Source organism: Jaculus jaculus, chromosome 8, assembly GCF_020740685.1.
Source record: "Jaculus jaculus isolate mJacJac1 chromosome 8, mJacJac1.mat.Y.cur, whole genome shotgun sequence".
Classification (NCBI taxonomy): Eukaryota; Metazoa; Chordata; class Mammalia; order Rodentia; family Dipodidae; genus Jaculus; species Jaculus jaculus.
In genome coordinates this window covers 43,757,179-43,779,198 of record NC_059109.1, presented here as the reverse complement: position 1 = coordinate 43,779,198, position 22,020 = coordinate 43,757,179, and the positions used below count along the sequence as shown (strand labels likewise).

General features: G+C 41.4%; 1 protein-coding gene across 2 annotated transcripts in view; it reads right to left on the bottom strand.

Annotated features, from left to right (window-relative positions):
• Positions 1–403: 403 nt before the first annotated feature.
• The window catches only part of Slc1a2 (solute carrier family 1 member 2), a 160,390-nt gene continuing 138,773 nt past the window's right edge, over positions 404–22,020 (bottom strand). The window contains exons 10-12 of one of the 2 annotated variants that reach the window (XM_045157619.1): positions 8,494–8,725; positions 5,137–5,207; positions 404–4,424 (exon numbers count right to left, since the gene is read on the bottom strand). In XM_045157619.1, coding sequence (XP_045013554.1) covers positions 5,172–5,207; positions 8,494–8,725 — 268 coding nt within the window. In that variant the 3' untranslated portion in view covers positions 404–4,424; positions 5,137–5,171. The remainder of the gene's footprint in view (positions 4,425–5,136; positions 5,208–8,493; positions 8,726–22,020) is intronic. The other variant, XM_004660806.3, reaches the window with a different exon arrangement.

The window sequence follows — 22,020 nt, the reverse complement described above, 5'->3', positions numbered from 1 at the left end:
GAGCCTAAATCAAATGTTTCCTTTACCAAACCACGTTTGTTGTTGTTGTTGTTTTTTATCACCACTCCGTCACAAGTTGTGTTACACTGTGGCATTGGATTCTAGTTAGTTAAGAGTGCGTTATTGCTTCTAAAATCATCCCTAACATTACTATTTGGGCATTTCATCAGTTAGCTCTTGAACAATGGGGAAAAAAAACTGAGCAAGAAAGAAGAAGGATGAGGGCTGGAGAGATGGCTTAGCGGTTAAGCGCTTGCCTGTGAAGCCTGAGGACCCCGGATCGAGGCTCGGTTCCCCAGGTCCCATGTTAGCCAGATGCACAAGGGGGCGCACGCGTCTGGAGTTCATTTGCAGAGGCTGGAAGCCCTGGCATGCCCATTCTCTCTCTCTCCCTCTATCTGTCTTTCTCTCTGTGTCTGTCGCTCTCAAATAAATAAATAAAACAATTTTAAAAAAAGAAAGAAAGAAGAAGGATGAGTGGGAAATTTGGGGGGAAAATCCTAAACTAATGCTTCTTGAACATCCTTTATGTGTCACTCTATCCAAGAAGACCATCAGCCTGGTGTGTCACCCACCTGGGTTTAGCCAGAAACTACTACAGATGCTGAGACCACACATCTTCTCTGACAACTAGAGTTAGGAAACTCTCACTTCACACTCTTTGCTTTAACTTCATCTTCTTGTGCCCCTCACCTCCAGAATCCTTCCTGAAAGAGCGAGTACTAAAAGAACTAAATTTCACACCTCATCTTGGTTTGAAATAAGTTCAGTTTGGAGAATAAGCAAGGCAAACCCAGCAATAAAGTCGTCCTGAATGCTAGAGAGCACGGAGGAGCTACTGTGCACATGTGGTCATCACGTCAGGCAAGAGCTGCTCGGGCTTGCTTCTCCAGAGTCAGAGCCATGGAGAATTAGCTCAACGTGCACATCTACTTGGATTTATTGTGCTGCATGGGGAAATATCATATATGCAGAAATCTCGATTTTGACAAAACTGAAAAAAATATAACAAGCATTTGCTATTGGCAGCAATGGAAATATGGCATTTGTGAAAACCTAGCAGGATGGCATTACCTTTTGGGGATCCCATAAATAATCCTCCCAACCTTTCGGCTCTCATAGGAACTCCTGACTAGATACATTTGCATCTGACATTTTGACCTGAGACATAGCATCACCTACCTCACTTCTTAGCTTCCACAAGTCTGAGTTCCCCAGGCTCAGCATTTTGGTGCCCTTGTTTTATTCCTTTGTGACTACCCAGGCTAACCAGTGACTAGAGAGGAAAAATCACTATTTGTCTTTTATGGATCATGGAGAATTCCTCAGGGCAAGGGACATACTATGCTTCTATACCCAAGGAAAAAAAAAAGAAAAGAAAAAGAAAAACAGAATCCATTAGTGACCTAAAGTTCTAAAGTCACCTGTAGGCCTTTACTGGGGATCTGTGCTTAGATCCAGGTGGCAGCCTGGATTGTCTGATGCACCTTGTATGAAGAGGAGCCATCCCAAGAAACCTAATGATTTGAAAGACAACTTATTCTGTTTTCTGATTAAATTGGCTTCATTGAATTTTACTAGCTAAATAATAATAAATAAATGATTTGATTTGCTTCGTAAAGGGCAAGAATGAGAAAGGGTGGGGTTAAAAGTCTGCCTCGTTTTCTTCTGAAATGATTCTGACTCCTAAAAAAAAAAAAAAAAAAAAGAAAGCTCATTTTAAAAGTTGGTGTTGTGAAATCCATGACTTCATCATTCAGATCCATGATGGTGCTATCAGGATAAATGTACAGTATAGTGGCAGAAAGCTTCATAAGACTAAGGCCAGTAGAATATACTCTGGATTCATTTGTTCTCTTGTTTACAGCACACATTCTAGACAAGGGAACAAACACCCAATGAACATGGCATGGGAAGAATGAATGAGGCCAACAAAACCAGAAGACATAGTCCTATACTATTTCTACCCACACCCTGGGTGTTCAGGCTAGTCCTGAACTTGACCAATTGCTTATTTTTAATATGGGTTATTCAATTTCCAGACAAATGTGATTTCTTAAGTATATTCCCATGAGACACTGCATACAGTCTGACACTAGAAAAACCCTATTTATGAAGTTGTGCCCCTTGTTTCTTCTGAATACCCTGTCCCCTTACACAGTCATAGTTTAGCAGAATAGCTAGGGAGAAGCTGAAGATTATACTAGAAAGATCTTTAGACAGAATCATGAGAAGACAACTCACGTATCATCACATCTTTTGGGAAACGGGCCAGGGTGCGTAAGTACCCAGCTGGCCTTTCTCAACCAATCCAACATGCTCTCAGTGGCTTCTCTTAAATCCTTATACACATTAGAAAAAAAAAAAGAAAAAAAAACAGGGCAGAGCTTATAGAATAACAACCCTGAACAAGTTCACAGCTAGCTTCAAGATTGTCCTGTTGACCCCATGTCTTCAAGAAAGGATGAATTACTCACTACTGTATTTGGGCATGTCCATAGTCACTCTGTTAACTGTCCATCTTAAGAAACTGAAGACAAATGACATTTCAAAATATCTGCTTGCTGGTGTGGCAATTCTATTGGTAATCCTAGAATTTAGGAAGCTAATACAGGAGGATTGTGAGTTTAAAGCCAGTCTTGGCTATATAGGAAGACTCTGCGTCAAAAAAACAAAAACAAAATTCCCTTAATACTGCTCCATAGTGATCCTTATCCAATGATAATCAGGGTTTGTGAGTGAAAGCAACTGATATCTCACATCTTTTCTATGTTCCCAAGCTGCCTGATTTGGAAGAGAGATGTGACATTTGTCTCAGAGAATTTGGATTCGATAAACATCCAAAACATCTCCACACCTACTTCTACCCATAGACCCAGCTTCTGTTGACTCCTGAGACCACTGTGCTTTATTTCTCAATGACTCACAGTCCCAGCTAACTTCCAAACCCAAACCATAAGAAAATACTGTGTGTTAATCAATAGAAAATGATAATAGAGACATTCGTAATTTTAGCTTGCATAGCCAATCATTAAGGATTCATTGACCATCTACCACATGCAAGGCACTGTATTATTCCAGTGACCTGATTTCTTCCTCTGAATGGTTGCAGCCTTGGGAAGGGCTCCATGTGGACATGGTGTAGTGCCATCCTTTAACTTCCCTTCATGGTTGAAGGCTGCCTGGACTCTGCCGTAGGAATGCCAGAAGTTTTCATAGGTGTTTATTTTCTGTCTCTTTCCCATGAGGAGGAAGACTGGCTATGTTTCTGACTTTGTCCTACAGTTGGTTTCAAGTGCTTTGATATAACAGAAAGCTTTCTACATATTAGAATAAATTCCATTTGTTTTACAGAGATATGCAAAGAGCATAGCTAACACCAGTGTCCTCTGAGTGACAGGAGGATACGTTGACCAAAACATGTAGAAGAATAAGAACATCATAGAAATAATCTGGAGATTGAAGATTTTGTTAGATACCTCAATGAGAATCATATGGATAAAACAAAGAAATCAAAAATATAGATCAAATAACCACCCTTGATTTCACTATGCCAGTTGAATATGAATCAAACAAATGAATTTGGATATTCAGATCTGGTTAAATTGATGTTGACTATGCTCCTTTACTTTTGTCAACATATATAGTGACCATATACAACTAATTCCTAATGCATTTTCAAGTTGGAAGTTCCCACTAGAAATTTCCCAGACTCATTAGAGGAGGGCAGCGTGGCAGTGAGAACCATAAACCTTCAACAGTATGGCTCCCACTAAAACACTTGGAAACATGTAACTTAAAATGACACACAAAAGATAGGTTGTTAGACTTCCCTAAGACACTTGCTTTCAATCAATGCAGATGTCAACTCACTCAACCAGTTGGAGAGAAGTTATTTCTCGATGCTTCTGGCAGAATCTCTTGTGCATAACAAGGCAAGCTGTGAACACTTAAAGGAATAGCACATTATATGTGCTCATTGTCCCTGGTCCCTGGAATGTACCTCGCTGCTTTTGTCATGTCCCTTGGGAAAAGAGCATCCATCGTTCTGCATTGAGAGAAAAGGGAAGCTGGCAAGATCATGTCTTCAATTCAAAGTGGTTCCTCCAGCAGCATCCATTCAAACAATAACACAAGTGAGAAAATTAGATGGTTATGAAGCATTATTTGGCAAAATGACACAGCAAGGTGCCTGTCATCACGGACTCACAGCAGCTCCTCTAGGCTTCAGCTAACAGATTAAGTAAACATAGAAATATATGCATTTGTCCTCTTTAAACAAAGCTTGTTTATAGCATCTTTTACCATAAGATACACAGGGAGTTTATTCAAGGATTTGATGAGTCATATCCTTATTTTTCACGTTTCCAAGGCTCTTCCTCAACACTGCAGTCAGCTGACTTCCCATTGGCTGCCAGAGTTACCTGAAAATAATTGCCATCAATATCCAGCCAACAGGCCATGAACCAGAAAGATGAACCACCCGTGGGTTATGTGGAGAAGCACTGGACCTAGGGTTACAATGCATGGCTAAAATATTACTTTTAGATAGATTTCTTTCAACTTATCTCTGCAACTATCTTTGTGTTCAGTACTGCTTTGAAAATTCAAACATCCATATTTACTTTGAGGATATTGAGGTACTATACAAGTTTTGTGATTCGGGGAACAATTTCTACAATATTTTTAGGGTTGTGACCCCACAATCTTACTCATAGACACATTACACACTAACATAGTCTTTAAAATACAGCAAGTGCCATGTGCAACTCCAGACAACCACAGAGAAACACAATCCAGATCTAGAAGGCTCGTTCTACTCATGCATGCGAAAGGTTCAGTTGCAGTGAGACTAGGGCACTATCATACCTGTTCAATTTTAAAATCAGAAACTTTGATGTTTCTGCTGCACAAAATAGGCTATCTCAGTTTAAAAGTTAAAAAGAAAAGAAAGAAGGGGAGGTTGAAAAATCTGAGATCAGTAATGTCACCCAAGTAATTTCAATGCCAACGTTTAATGGAGAAAATAGAAGCAGTAGATGAGGCATGGTAGACTTTCCTGGCTCAAAGCAAGCTGAACCCTTATGTGGGATGGGGAGTTCCCCCATCCGCTTCTAAGTAGGTCTCCTAGCTTACCTTCTGTCTGTCTGTCCTCAACGCCACGTGCAAACTTAAACCCACGACTGATATTCCACATAATGGAGAGACTGGATTTATGGAAGCATTAGAACATGGAGACACGACAAATGCAGCAGTGTTTGAAAGAAATCTGACCTTCTTCTTACCCAAGTGGAAGTGAAATGCATGCATCACGAACATACAACATGCTAGGAATGGAGAACCAAGGGCCCTTCGTGAGCCATGCGAATGCAAATGAAAAACTATTCCTTCCTCCAATTCTCATTAAGCCCCACCATTTTTTAAAAAAGAAAATTCATGCAATTAGCAATGCCTGCTCCACATGCAGTTATTCACATGAAAATTAAAAAGCTATTATATAACATCAAACTATTACCAGGCGAGAATTAAAAAAAAACAAAACAGGGAGATCAGCGTGATTAACAATGCCTGAAGTGGTTAAAGTTTTGACCAGAGCTTCCGCAAATTGGGTTCCCTGTCAGTGATCTATCAAGACAGAATGCCAGGGACAGACTGTCTGGAGAAAGCTGCCTGTCCGTGTGACCTTGAATGTGCTTCGTTGGCAGTGCGCCTCTGTCAAGTACAATGTGGTGTCTTTGGAAGCACCAGACAGCACTGGGGGAGGTGTCTGTTTTCTTGTTGGTAAACACTGTGGCCTATGTTTGAAAAGCAACTGGGACATTACATTTTCTGGCACTTCTTTTCCTGGCCGAACCAAAGAAAACTAGGACTTCACTCCTCATCCCATTCTCCTCCTGTCTAGTTTAGCCACCTAAGTAACAGGAAAGCCCAGGGGAGTGCTTTGGCAGGAAGCATTGACATCTTTTGGGCTGGCTTGTGAAAACTGGAAAGAAATAAGACTGAGTTGACTGAAAGGTTAAAGGAATGAATAAATGCAACCTGGATGTTGTGACAAAGGGGCGTGCATTCATTCCTATAGCTATGGCTGCATTTTTTCACTTCCGTGTCAACACAGATAACTAGCCTAGAGTGGGGAGGCTGGGCTTGCAAAGGCTGAGGACCTATTCACCTTCAGCAAGCTGAACCCAATCCCCTCACTATAAATGAAAACATGTGAAATTGATAAGCCTCTTTTCATCATCTTAATAACCTGCCCATCTTGGTTACTGATCAGCTAACTACTAATTAGCCAACACATCTACTGATGGTTGGTTGGATAGTCAATTAGAGGGGTTGGGCAATGATCGCTATGAACAAAAACTGCTATCTGAATGAGCATGGGATGAAGGCGCTAATGGGGTACATTCAACAAGCATTTACTGAGTGCCTACATGCCAGACCTTGTTTTAGGAGTTGGGATATGAGAGTGATAAATGAGGTCAAAGTCTCACTCTTCATGGACTTACTGATAGGGACAATTCTAGCCCTTTAGAGTCTAAGACATTTTGATTAAAATAATTAGTATTTTTTCCTTGATTTCCTTTAAGAAAAGAAAAAAGGAAGTGTTAAACACATCTCCATGTTTCTACACTTTCTTTTTCAAAACATGTTCTTGACCATATCAAGAAACCCCTTGAGAAGCCCCAAAGGGGTCATGCTCCAGGCCATTATTCATAAGGATTCTTCTTGCATGCAACTGTGAAATTAAAACTACACATATTCATTTCATGTTGTCTCAAACTACTTTTTTTTCCTTGTATGATAGTGATTTGAGTTCAAATCTCATCTCCTCTACGTTTCATCACCTTCCTTTGTTTTCTTCTCCACCAGTGCATAATTCTTTTATAGGTCATAGACACTCAGTAAACACTTGATGAGTGATTAAATCACAAGATGTCACAGAGATGAGGCAGGGACACTCAACTGAACTATACAAGGCACACAATAAGTACTTGATGAATATAATACAATATATAGCCAATGCATGAGAAGGTTGATCCTTGTTGATCCAAGCTAATATTTTTTTTTTAATTTTTTTTTTAATTTTTTTTTTAAATTTTTATTTATTTATTTATTTGAGAGTGACAGACACAGAGAGAAAGACAGATAGAGGGAGAAAGAGAGAATGGGCGCGCCAGGGCTTCCAGCCTCTGCAAACGAACTCCAGACACGTGCGCCCCCTTGTGCATCTGGCTAACGTGGGACCTGGGGAACCGAGCCTCGAACCGGGGTCCTTAGGCTTCACAGGCAAGCGCTTAACCGCTAAGCCATCTCTCCAGCCCCAAGCTAATATTTTTGTGAAGACTAATTTGAAACAATTATGTAGATGTGAAAAACCCTAACTCTCCAAGAAAAAAGGGATGAATCATGCTCCAAAGTCCACCAGAATTTTTAAAAATTGAAGTGATTTTCACTGAGTTAATTAAATTATAGGTAGTTTCCCTTCCTAATTTGAACCACAGCCTGATATAAAGGAAAACAGTAAAAGATCATCTGGGCCTATAATATAGTCTAATAAATTGGCTTTATTTCACTTTTATCTGGCAGAATCCATGATACATATGTAAAAGGACCCAGATAGGACACAGGACAACATTAAAGATGAGATGTGTTCTTATCAGTAGCAGTCAAAAATGTTCCATAAATCTGTGTCTGTTCAAAATGTCTTCAGCCTCTGGATGGAATAATTCTAGCAAACCACCCCCTGTGCTCACCTGCCAGAGTATCTCCCAGTTTGCTTCGCTCTGGTCGGAACACCCTGTCTTTCACAATGTCAAAGTTAGTTACAACGACGGCTAGCCAGAGCCCATCAAGCTTGAACACTTGACACACCAACAGCTCAAAGGAGAACCCAGGACATCTATACCACAGCAGTGGTGGAGTGTGTGAGATACAGTGTTTAAAAAAGCTTTTTGTTCTGAAGGACAGTTGCTTTTGGAATTGTTTCCCCATCTGGGATGCAAAATGAAAGCCACGTCAAAAGTTGCCTTCGCACAAAAATAATAAAGTTAAAAATTGCTGATCAAGGCTACCTGGGAGCATTTTTGACCAACAGCAAGAAGGATTATTCATTCTGTATAAATTACACGTTTATTTGCTGGGAATTTCTCTTTATGTCATTTGAGGAAGAGAATGTCTGAAAGTCATCAAAGTTCTAACACCCACAAATTTTTGAGCCAAAGAGTCAATAAAAATAGCCAAATTAGTGGAGTAGAGTGGATCTAGTCATCACATTTTTTTTTTTTTAAAGAAACTGATAGGGTCTTTTGGTACTAATCTTATTGATTTCCCAGCACGTGTTAGATACAGAGTGAGATGACCTGGGACTCACAAAAGCTGGGGTGACATGATTCTTTACAAAAGTGTGGTAGGGATGATGTGGGACTTTGCTTTTAAGACACCGAGCATGCACTACTATATGCAGGTCTCGATATCCAGGAAGGGGAAGGGTACCTTGCACTCATCTACTATGACAGAGTTGTGTGCAGCATAGACGCACTGATTAGAGTTGCTTTCCCTGTGGTTCTTCATGTCGCCATAAATGGATTGAGTCTTGGTCATTTCGATGTCATCATGGACTTGGTGTTGGGCATCAATGGAGTCCAACTCAGACTTGGAGAGGTGATAGACAATCCCAGCCCCGAAAGAGTCACCAACGACATTGACTGAAGTCCGCATTCTGTCTCTGATGAAGGAGGAGAAAAGAAATTTAGTGAGGAAGCATTATGAGCGGGAAGGGGGGTACGGTTGTCAAGGTGGAGATCAAGAGGCTCGGGGCTGAGTTTTAGCTTTACTTTGACTGTATGAACCTTAATTTCTTCCTTTGTTCACTAGAGATGTAAATCATATTTCTCTTATGGACTTCTGGGGAAGCAAGTTATGAACAAGAGGAAAAGTAAGAGGAGAAAAGAATTATAGAGAAATAGTAAATTGTAAAACTAGTATCCAGGCTCCAGACACACCTAATTGCATCCAACAATTTGTCCTGATATAAAATGTCCTCTGAAGATGCCATACTACCTTGGTTTATTTTACTTATTAGTTCTACCAGAAAGAATGAATGAACTGTGAGTTCTCCCAAAATCCAGCTTTTCTTTTTTTTAAAAAAGATTTATTTTTATTTATTTGTTAGAGAGAGAGAGAGAGAGGAGAAAGAGAATGGGCACACCAGGGCCTCTAGCCACTGCAAACAAACTCCAGACATATGTGCTACCTTGTGCATTTGGCTTATGTGGGACCTGGAGGATACAACCTGGGTGCTTAGGCTTCGCAGGCATGCACTTTAACTGCTAAGCCATCTCTCCAGCTCCCTTTTAATTTAATTTATTTATTTGATAGAACAAGAGAGGGGAAAAGGCAAGGAGAGAGTAAGGAACAGGCCTGCCAGGGCCTCCAGCCACTGCAAATGAACTCCAGTTACATGCGCCACCTTGAGTATCTGGCTAACATGGATTCTGGGGAACCAAACCGAGCTCCATTGGCTTTGCAGGCAAATGTCTTAACCATTAAGCAATCTTTAAAGCCCCTCATCTATTTTTAAGTAAGTAAACCACCCTTGACTTTTCTTCCAGTACTCTTATCACTGACACAGCTGTTGGGTAAGAACTGCATCCATGATTTTCTCACTGTTCAATATAATGATGATGTGTTCTTGAAAGATAAAAACACTTTATCTTGCTCTTTCTATGAACCCAAGGAAGTTAAATCTTTTGGGCTGGAAAGATGGGTCAGTGGTTAAGGCATTTGTCTATAAAACCTAAAGACCCTGGTTCAATTCCCTGGTACCCACATAAAGCCAAAAGCACAAAATGGTGCATGCATCTGGACTTTGTTTGCAGCACCTGGAGGTCCTGGGGTGCCTATTCTCTCTATCTCTGTCTCTCTTATCTCCATCTCTCTGCTTACAAATAAATAAATAAAAATAAAAAGTTAAAAAAAAATTGAGGCAAGCCCAACAGATTACACTTTTTTATGAGAGAGAAAGAGACAGGGAGACAGAGAGAGAGAGAGAGAATTGGTGTGCCAGGACCTCTAGACACTTCAATGGAACTCCAGATTATGCACTCCCTTATGCACATGTGTGACATTGAGCTCTTTCATCACTTTGTGTCTGGCTTATATGGGACCTGGAGAGTAGAACATGAGTCCTTAGGTTTTGCAGGCAAGCACTTTAACTGTTAAGCCGTCTCCCCAGCCCAAAAATATTTTTCAAAAAGAAAAAGTACAGCTATAGGCTATAGTTACAGGTTTCACAATAAGGTCACAAAAAATAACATATGATTCTGCACATTTCCAAAAGCTAAAGGAAAGGAATTTTGACAGTTTTCATTATATTATATTTTTGAGAAGACAGGTTTTTTGATTAAATTTTTCTTTAATTTATTTGCAAGCAGAGAGAGAAGAGAGACAGAGAGAATGGGCATGCCAGGGCCTCCAGCTCCTGCAAATGAACTCCTGACACATGCACCTCTTTGTGCATCTGGTTTTACATGGGTACTGGAGAATTGAACCTAGGTTGTTAGGCATTTCAGGCAAGTGTCTTAACTGCTGAACCACCTCTCCAGCCCCAAACAGATATTTTTAACGTGATTTAAACATTATTCAATATATACATGTATCAAGACAGTACATGGTACTCTTCTAATATGCAGCATTTTATGTTTAAAAATAATCATTAACAGTAAGTTTTAAAAAATGAATTTAAAGAGCTGGGGAAGTAGTTCAGTGGTAAAAAAAAAAAAAAAACACTTGTTTAGCAAATGCAAGACCATAGATTCTTTTCCTACAAAAGTCAACAAATAAAAAAACAAATAATCAAATTACAAAAAGCAAGAAGCATGAAAAAGCATGAACTCTAGAGGAAACCTGATTTGGATTCCAATGCTAGGTTTCTTTCCCCTTACCCATTAGATAGCCCTAAACATATTAACATTTATGATAGGCTTTTGTCACTTCATTCATAAAACTGCATAATTAAAATGAGCAATGGATGGGGTTGTTACAAAGATTAAATTACATAAACAAAATGTTTAACACAATTCCAGATACTTAACAAAAAAAATAATGTATGATGTGTACTTCTAGTATTAGTATAAATTTTATTAAATCAATTCAAATATGTTTTTGGTAGCTCCTAGTCTGCACATCCAAATCTGTTTGGTTAAGCAACTATCTCCCCTAGAAAACATTAACCCTATTTGGGCGGCAGTTCATATAACAATATTCCCAACTGACTATGTTATTTTCCGTCATAGTTGCAGTCTATTTTGGATCCATCTAACCATATATAGGTTGAACATCTATAATCCAAAAATCTGAAATGCCAAAAATTTAAAGTACCAGTATGATGGCAGAACTGGAAAATTCCTTATCTGACCTCATGTAAATGATTACAGACAAAATTAAGGCCTACTGCACACTATGAAACATTGTATAAATTATATACGTATGTAACTTTCAGATTATATGTATGTACATGCAACAAATGAATTTGTGCTATGATTTGGGCCCCGTACCCAAGATATCTCACTGTATACGGGTGACTATTCAAAGAAAAAATGTTTAAATTGGAAACATTTCTGGTCTCAGACATTTCAGAGAGGGTTGCCCAACCTGGAATTTTCCATTCCTCCTTCTGTGTGCGCAACATTCCTGACCAGCTTAGATGCGAACGTCCAAAAGCAACAGTGGGAGTGTCCATGATCTCATGCCCAGAAAAACCCTCTGTAGTGGCAAATGGAGGAACCCAAGTCAATGGTGACGGTGGTGATGATGCCACTGATAGCTAAGCATTCATACCATAAAATATTTATAGCATACTCACTATTTATAGGACTACATTTTTACAGATTTTTCCTTAATTAATCCTTAATGTAACTCTATCAGAACACTGTTATTCACATTTAATAATGGGAAAAAAAAAAAAACACCTTAGGTCTGGAGAGATTAAGTGGCTTAGTAACTCACACAGCCAAATTTTAAAGTAGTCCTCCACATGTTTAAAGACTCTCAGGGCCAGAAGACCCTGACTTTGGATCTAGTGTGACTTGAGAAGGAACTGGGTTATGAGGATTTGCCCACATGAATTAGATTAGTACCCTTATCAAAAGTGGTCCAATAAAGATCCTTTTTCTCTTACACCACGTGAGCTTAGAACAGGAGAAAAGCAGTCTACGGTGACGTGACCTCACACCAGACACCACATCTGCAGGGTCTTGGTCCTGGACTTCCAGAACAGAGAGCGATAAAGTTCTGCAGCTCATAACAACACACGCACTGTACAGTATTTTGTCATAGCAGCCTGAATGTGTACACTTGCTCAGCCACAATTTTCTTTATGCAGCCAAAATATCTGCTGCACAGAATTTGAGGGCGGTAATGCCAGTACACGACCCGTAGTTTATAATCATTGTGCTCTGGCTCCTTCCCCTTTTGGGACTAACCACCATTCGTACTCTATGATGTGAACAAAGCCCTGTTCTTGGGAGTTAATGATGCCTCCAGAAAAAAACAATATCCACTCAGAAAATTACTATTCATTTAGGCTTCAATTTCTCCAACCTTTCACTTTCTCGAACAACAAATTCCTACTTCCCAAAGCAGCCACTAAAGGAAGATTTTGCAAAGAATCTCTGGGTGTTCCCTGAATATCTGTTTGCCATACCTCTTCCATGCCATCACATATCCTTGAATTTGAAAAGAAACACTAGCCAGTGGAGGCAGCCATAAAAGCAGGAATTAATAGAAATAGAGCTGTGTTGGATTTAAGCAGAGTAATATATAATGCCCAAATCAAGACAAAAAGGGTCCTGGACCCAGGGCTGGGGTTATAACCCAGGTAAGTATTCTGACTCTGTCACTTGGGCAATCACTTCTTCCTGCATCATGAAGCAAGGGATGAGGCTAACCCCAACCTCCCAGGAAGCTGGTGGTTAAATGCAAAGGAAAAAGCATTCAACATATCACAGCCACATTTTGCCGTATGTATCCATTCCAGGTTGCAGAAAGCTCATGAGCATTAAATATTTATACTTGCTAAGCAGCTAAGTAAAAAAAAAAGAAAAAAAAAGGTGAACACATGTAGTCTTTGCTGAGTTTTCTGTTAGTGAATTCATTCATGCCACAGAAGCCCAGTGAGTACCTTAGTGTGTGGTACATGCTCACAACAGAGAATCAGACAAGGCCTACCCAACCTCTCCTTTCCTCAAGAATCATGCTCACTTTTCTTCCCCACTAGAGTGAGATCAGCATTCCTGAAGCAATAAATACTAGGTACTATAGGAACACGTAGGTAGGTGGGGTACTTTATTACATGTGAGGCGCAGGAAGAGTTTCCAAAAGAAATCTCACGAGTCCAAAAGATAAGTTTAAAAAATAACTGTGGGGCTAGAGAGATGGCCTAGAGGTTAAGGCGCTTGCCTGTGAAGCCTGGTTGACTCTCCAGGTCCATGTAAGCCAGATGGATGCACAAGGTGATGCAAGCATGCAAAGTTGCTCATGCGCACAATGTGGCCAGGCGTATAGCGTATGATTGCAGTGGCTAGCGGCCCTGGTGCATCAATTCTCTCTCACTGTTTGTTCTTGCTCTCTTATAAAAAAAAAAAAAAATAAGGCCAGTCTTTTGTGCTTGCCTCAAAAAAAAAAAAAAAAAACTGTGAACAGAACAGAAATAGTAAGCATGAAATCTGAGCAGTAGGAAGTCCAAGAATTCAAGAATTGAAGATGGCTCTGAGTACAATGAGAGACAGAGATAGTCAGAATTGACCATGCCATTGTGCATGACTTCATCAGCCAAATCCATCAATTTGGAACTTTATCCCAAATGCAGTGGAAAAGGCCATGTTCAGTTCAAGATTGAATGAGTGAAGTCATTCTTGAGGATGTGGTGGGCATGCAGGAAGAAGGATGTGATGGAACTACTGGAGATGATGTTATGGGACTGAAACACTCACAGGCTTTGTGGATACAACAGAAAGTAGAGAGGGAGCCCTCGGGTTTCTGCTTTGGGCATCCATGGGCAGTGCTATTGCGTAGAAGGCATGACTGGCTGGGTGGGCAAATAAAATCAGACTTTGGTTTGAACATGTTGAGTGTGAGGCATGGGGTCTAGTCAACAGGCATGCCCAAAGGTGACTAAGGATATAGACTGCTTGTCAAAAGATTCATCTGAGGGCTGGAGAGATGGCTTAGTGGTTAAGCGCTTGCCTGTGAAGCCTAAGGACCACGGTTCGAGGCTCGGTTCCCCAGGTCCCATGTTAGCCAGATGCACAAGGGGGCGCACGCGTCTGGAGTTCGTTTGCAGAGGCTGGAAGCCCTGGCGCGCCCATTCTCTCTCTCTCCCTCTATCTGTCTTTCTCTCTGTGTCTATCACTCTCAAATATATAAATAAATAATGAACAAAAAAATAAAAAAAAAAGATTCATCTGAGATATGGGTCATAACTTAGGCACCCTCACATAGAGGTGGATATGGCTGCCACAGAGGTGCCTGGTTCACCCCTGAATGGAGTGTGGAATGAGAAGAGCAGACATTGTAGGCTAGGACAGTGAGTGCTACCAATATTTAAGATACTATCAGCTGGGTGTGGTGGTGCACACCTTTAATCTCAGCCCTCGGAAGGCAGAGGAAGGAGGATAGCTGTGAGTTCAAGGCCACCCTGAGACTATGTAGTAAATTCCAGGTCAGGCTTGGCCAGAGTGAGATTCTACCTTGGGAAAAAAAAAAAAAGAAATTATCATAAGGAGAAAAGAAACAAGGTTAGCTTGGCATATGTGTGCATGTATGTATATATAACTTTACTTATGAAATGCCAAGCTAACCTTGTATGTATGTATGTATATATTAAAAGGAAGGATGTAGGAGACAATACTGATTATTGCCTTGCATTCAAGAAAAAGATAATGCTGTCTTAGTTTTAGCAACAACAAAAATATATTGACAATCTGCCAAATAACAGTTTATATATGGAGATAGGGACAGAAACGAGTTCTCCGTAGGTAAAAACTTGGGAGAAGTAGTGAGAAGGCCCAGAGAAGAAATGGTTGATGAAATAGAAAACATGCGGATGTTTGGTTTGTTTTTATTTTAGAAGTGAAGTATACAAATTTGTTCAGCTATAACAAGGAATCCATTGAGAAGGAAAAAGAAAATGTATGAAGGAGAGGAAAGAATTTGTGGAACTAATCCTAAAGGAGATTTATGAGGTTGGACACCAAAGTGGAGAGGGCCATTAATTTTTGGCAGAGGGGCTCTGCCTCCTCACTACAGAATAGAAAAGAGGACAAGTTTACAAAGGAGATGGAAGGGTTAAAGGGAGATCTGTCACATAGCAAAATACTAATGTGGATTAACTATACGACCAGGTTCCTCTGCCCCAGTGCATTGTGGGAGCATGCCCAGCCAGGAGATCAATCATGGATATTCCATGTACATCTGAATCATTTTGCCCCTGTAAAAAGTGCAAAGCGAAGTAACATTGAGGCCAAAGAGGCAACAGGGGAAAGCCTGGGGAAGTACAACCCTGGCTCAGAGAAGGATATGAGAATTCATGGTTCACATGAGGAGATTTTCTATAGGCACCCATTTGTCTTTTCTCTCACCATCATCCCTGACCTCTCAGGAAACTTTCATGTTCACACCAGGAACATTTAGTCCATTTAAAAAACGAAGAAAAAGAAAAGACATTAGACCTCAGTGATGCTATCTTTGGGATCCTGTGTCAAGACTGACAGAAAGGGCCAGAGACAGGAGCGGAGTCTCGCATTTAATGAATTCATGGCAGATGACAGCTAGCTTATCTAGGCTGTCAGGAACCAGAACTGAAAGGGGGCTTAAAGTTGTTCACACTAGTTCCTCATCTGGGTCACTAGAAGAAAAACAATTGCCAATGTTCTGCCTTTGCCTCTTTTTTCCCTTGATCAAAACAGTCTGACAGGGAAATGGAGAGTAATCTGAAAGTTGGGGTTCTGGCAGAAAATCAGAGCTGGGTCAGTCACAGTTAATCTGGTTCCTTGTTCTGTGTTGAATCATATGAAGTTATCATTTCTGTAACTGTAAAAACACCAAACGTTGGGAGTTTTATACAGTTCAACTCAACAGAAACAAGGCACAGTGTCAACTCTCAGAAGGCAGAGTGCCAGCAACTGTCTTGAGGGGTTTAGTGTGGCAACAGGGTCACCTAAGGTCCCATTCCCGAGGCAGACCGATTCTGGGCACTGGAGGACTAGAGCCACATGGGGTTAAGGAAGGGAAGGAGACCTGCCTAACTGTCCAGTAGGAGTGTGAACTTGGATTTGAACCTGGATTAGAACAAGCTACTGAGCCTTTCCTATCCAGCGTTCTCATTTGTAAAATATGGAATGACACCCAGTAGCAAACACATAGAGTAGGTAGCTGCTTAACATGGCATCTGAGAAGTCCTTCATTAAACTTTCTGCACATCAAAGGCTAGTGGTAACAAAGTACGGGCCACCCCACTAGGTGCTCAAGGTATTGTTATTAGTAGTCCAGGTGAAATGTGCATGAGTTCATTTCCTCTTTAATTCTCCCAGCAAGTCTTATGCACACTCCTCTTGGTATTTTTCTTTCCACTTCAGTGCTAAGCTCTTTGAAAGCTGAGAATGTGTTTTATAATCATCAGTATCTGTGGGTGGGTCAGTTCCAGGATCTCCCACGGGTACCACAATCCACAGATGCTCAATTTCCTTATATAGGACACCTAATGCAAAACGGTTTAATACTTGCTAATAACTTACACATATGTTTCCAATCAAAGCATCTCTAGGTTCCTCTAGATACTGATATATTACGTGATATATTAATATATGGAAATGATATGTAAGGCAGTTGTACTATGTTGTTAGGGGATAATCACAAGAAAACAAGTCTTACATGATCAATTCAGATGCATCTTTTTCAAATGTTTTATGTCCAAGTTTGGTTGAATTTGAGGATGCAAACGGATGATTAGAGGTCAGGGGAAGGATAAAAAGGGAAGGTGAGCGAGAAGTTTCAGCAAGGTAGGGAGACTGGGAAAGGTCAAGTCCAAGTTGGCAGAGATCTCTAGGAGTAGGGGAATATTAAAATGCTTTTTTAATAAAAGTAACTTTGCCTAAAGAGGAAAAAATTTTCCCCTTTTTATTTTTGTTTGTCTTCCATAAACTACTTTTTTTTTTTCTTTTTTGGTTTTTCAAGGTCTCACTCTAGTTCAGGCTGACCTGGAATTCCCTATGTAGTCTCAGGGTGGCCTTGATCTAACGGTGATCCTCCTTTCCTCCTTTCTCTGCCTCCCGAGTGCTGGGATTAAAGGCGTGTGCCACCACGCCTAGCTACACAAACCACTATTCTAGGAAACAGCTAGCCTCCCCGTTCCCAATTTATCTCCACTTAGGGCCTCACCTCCACTTATCTACTAGTGATGTTAATTTGAGGAGCTTGGGAGTGTCCTTTTCAGGGTGGGGAATAGAGTACACATCTCCCTTATAGTGTCATCTCAACCATATCTAGCAAATGTGAGTCAAGGACAGATCCCATAAGTAAAGTCTAACGGCCCACTTAGATTTGACTCTGTTTTGCCCTTTCCTTTCTGCCTGTGGCCAGATCCAGGCACTGATACCGCTCTCTGGTATTGGTTCCCAGTTTTCACTTCATCCACTCTCTTCCAGATAAACAGGGATGTCTGCATAGTCTCTTAAAAATATCTGTTTTTTTGACACAAAAGATTTCTTGGAGCAGGGAGAAGATTCTAGCCTGTTGACACTTCAAGACCTGGGCATTTTGCAGTGCTCTGGAATCTTGGTTTCCACCATGACATTTACAGGGTGGCTAAGCTTGCCCAGGAAAAGCACCCAAGGCTTAGCAGACTATAATGAGGATGGCTGGACTTCAGCCATTGGCAAACACTGTGACACATTAAATGTCACCAAAAGCTTTGTTTTGTGTTCTCTTGGAAGATTGTTAGAGTTATAAAAAGCTTACAGTCTTTGCCTAAAGAGGAAAAGATTTTCCCCTTTCTATTTTTCTCTGTTTTCCCTCCACAAACCACTTTTCTAAGACACAGCTAGCCTCCCCCTAGTCAATTTATCTCAACTCAGACCCTCACCCCCCACTTAACCACTAGTGAGCTTCCAGCAGCTACAAAGCTCAGCAGCAGAAGCTGGTTTCTAGATCTCCTCTTGCTGGTGAGAAAGAATGTGGCCCCATTCGTAATTCAAAGCACGTCTGACCCAACTACAGGCTCCATCTGCCCAGCATCCTCTGCCCTTCCTCTTTCTTTCCTTCTTTGTATAGCATAGGTGTGTGTGTGTGTGTGTGTATGTGTGTGTGTGTGTGTGTGTGTGTGTGTGTTGAGGAGTGTATTCATGCTATTCATGTATTTTTGTGGGAGGCACACATGTGTGTGCACACACATGTGTGTACAAGGGCAAGTGGAAACCAGTAGTTGATATTGGGTATATTCCTCAATCATTCTCCACCTTATTATTATTTTTTGTTTGTTTCTTGCTTTTTTTGAGGTAGGGTCTCACTCTAGCTGACACTGACCTGGAATTTACTCTGTAGTCTCAGGGGGGCCTCAAACTCATGATGATCCTCCTACCTCTGCCTCCCAAGTGCTGGGAGTGTGCCACCATGCCCGGCTACTTTTTTTGTTTTGAGACAAGGTCATTGACTTCCAAATGGGCTAGACTATTTGCCTAACAAACTCCAGGTATCTTCTCTCCGCCTTCCTAGCACTGAGATAAAGTTACACGCCACCACACCTGGATTTTCCATGGGTGCTGAGGATCCAAACTCAGGACCTCATGCTTCAGTGACAAGAGCCTTACGGACTAAGTCATCACCCCAGATTCTTTTCTTTGTCCTTAGAAGAAGCGCACATGTTTATTTACATATAAGCATCCATCACCAGCCCAGCCTTACGTGGGGTCTTAGTGCTGAAGGGGCATGCCAGGATATTGGGTTTAGACTCCCACTTTCAGGCTAAAGATACTGCTTCCTTGCATACCCGACAGAGCACAGCCCCACACAGCAACTAATACCCAAGGCCCTGGGGCTGTAAATACAGAGCTCAGAGCCAGGTCCTGGTCTCTTGGTCTCCCTTTCCTTTGACCACATGACCAGAACTCGAAAAGAACTTTTAACTGGCTCCCTGCTTTTCAGTTCCAGGCCAGAGCAGTTCTCACAGGATCTCACCAATGTGGATGAATGAACACGAGTCATCATGTTGTTCTTGTCCAGCCAACTCCTCCCTTCTGGCCCGTGGCAGATCTACACACCCCGCTTTCCTGGGCAAGTGGGAGCATGTGAGTATCTGCATGGGGTGATCCGGGAGGGCCCAGCCTTCCCATTCCATTCGCTAACTTTTAGGTTGGAGGAAGGCACAGTCTTGAATATTTCATGAAGTGACGCTCGTCCAACAGGCTGGAAAGCAAGTGACTGCCAAGAAATCCAGAGCCCACAGAAACAGATCTACTAGGGCTTAGAGGACTTGAATTCTAAGAATGGCTGAGGCCCTGGTCATACCCCATTAGTCCCATTTAGGCTACTTGTTTGTTTGTTTTCTGAATCCGAGGAGTGAGAGGGCACTGATAAAACAGGTCAAACAGAAAAGATTCTCTGCTTATTACATAGATCTAAGGATGTATTTATCCTGCTGAGTACCTGAGACTGAGTTATTCATAACAAGAGAAATTTATTTCCTTAGTTCTGGAGGTTGGGAAGTCCAAGATGAAAGTATTGGAATCCCGTGTGGCCATCTTGTTGTCACATCACATGGAAATAGGTGACAGGACCAAGAAAGGAAGAAGGGGTTGAACTTACGCTTTTATAATGTCACCAATGCCACTCTTCCTGGCCTAGTCACCTCTGAAAGATCCCACCTCTTAACACCTTTACAATGGGAAGTAAACTCAACGTGTGTGTGTGTGTGTACATGCATGCGCAGGCCACAGGTCAACACCGAGTGTCTTTATAACTTCCCTACCTTATTTTTATGAGACAGTGTTTCTCACTGAACACAGACCTTGTCAATTCAGCTAGACAAGCTAGCTAGCAAGTTGAGGCAATTCCCCTGTCTCCAGCCTCCTCAGTGTTGGGATTATAGGCATGCGCTGCCATGCCTGTATTTTACATTGTGTGTGTCGGGGGGGGGGTCTAAACTTGGTCCTCAAGTTTGTTCAACAGGCACTTTACACACTGAGCCATAGCCGCAGCCCTCCAAATGAGTTTTTTTTTCTCTCTCTCTCTCTTACTTTGTGTGTCCACATGTGTGTGCAGATGTACATGCCTTTGTGGGCATGTGCAGAGGTCAGAGGGAGATGTTGGGTGCCCTCCTCTATTCTCTCCCTCTTTATTTTCTTGAGACAGGGTAGCTCGCTGAAACTAGAGTTCCTGTTCTTTATCCATTCGTTAAACTGACTGATTAGGAAGCCCAGTGATCCTCCTGTGTCCACCTCCCAGTGTTAGGATTACAGGCATGAATGGCCAAACCCGGCTTTTGACATGGTGCTGGGGACTTGAACTCAGGTCCCCATGCTTGTGCAGCAAGAGCTCTTTCCGCTGAGCCCTCTCTTCCACCCCTCACCATGAGTTTTTAAGACAACAAACGATGAAACCCTAGCTTGAGGAAAACCTCTTACGCTTGTCTTCCCCAGCCTTTCCAAGTATGGACCATTCTGCTTCCTCTCTCCACTGCTGCCCAGATCTCCACTGACGAACTTCTTGATAAAAATAAGGAGAGATTTTAATTGGAATTGCATTAAATCTGTATATTGCCTTTGGTAGGATTGCCATCTTCACAATGTTAATTCTGCCTAATCAGGAGCATGGGAGGTCTTTCCATTTTCTCAAGTCCTCCTCAATTTCTTTTTTGAGTGTTTTTATGTTTTCGTTGTATAGATCTTTCACTTCCTTGGTTAATGTTATTCCAAGGTATTTTATCTTATTTTATTTTTTTTGTTGTTGCTATTGAAAATAGGACCATGTCCCTAAAAGAAAGATATTCTCTCCCTCTTTCACTGTCAGAGTACTTGATGACCCACCAAAGGTTAGTGGTAAGACCCTACTGCTGAAGACATCTTCTGTGGTTGACATGTAAAATGGAATGGCATGGCTGGAAGCTGGAAGAGAGTCAGTCCCCAGACAGTCAGCGTGTCTAGTGCCAGAAGGTGCTACATGGGCGACTGGGGGAAATGACCAATATCTATCCAAGCAACTCATGGTCTAACCTACTTAGCAGCAAATAACCTGTCGTGATGCTCACACAAGTGCAATAGTGGCACACAGCCATGGTGGGGAACCAACTGTTCTTGATTTGGCTAACTGATCCCCTCAGTGGTATGGGACCCATAACTGGTATGGGAAACAAGTCAGAACAATATCCAAACATAAGCCAGCTTTCCATTATCAAGCTATCACCAATCATGGGCTACAAGAGGGACTACACCTATTAAATTATCTATTAAAAAGTAAGGGTTATCTCATTTGTCTGGTGCTAACTTACTCTCCATGTGAATCTGCTTCTCTTTTTCAGATATATGTAGATCCTAAGGAGAGAGCCACCCCATCATACCTCAAAAGGGCCCCAGCAGAAACTAAGAACAATTGGTAAAGCAAGCAAGGGTGCTGTTTTCTTGGTGAACCTGGTACCAGCATAAGGGTGAAGGAGATCAACACAGAGAAAATTCAACTCCTACCAAATCAGAGATCCAGAGACCCAGAGGCCCCCAACACCTCATCACTGAAGCAGACCAAAAATGAACCCAACATGGCTCAGGGATATTTTGCAGAAGAGGGGGAAGAAAGAATGTCAGAGCCACATGTTGGGTCATGATATGCAGAGACATTTATCCTACCCATAACTGTGGGATAACTCCAGAAAGCATGACCCATATGCCTTAACAAGGAGGGCTCAAGGGGAGGGGATAGGTCATGGATGAACCTAATAATGGTACCAAATTGACTGTATTCACTGAGTACAAAACT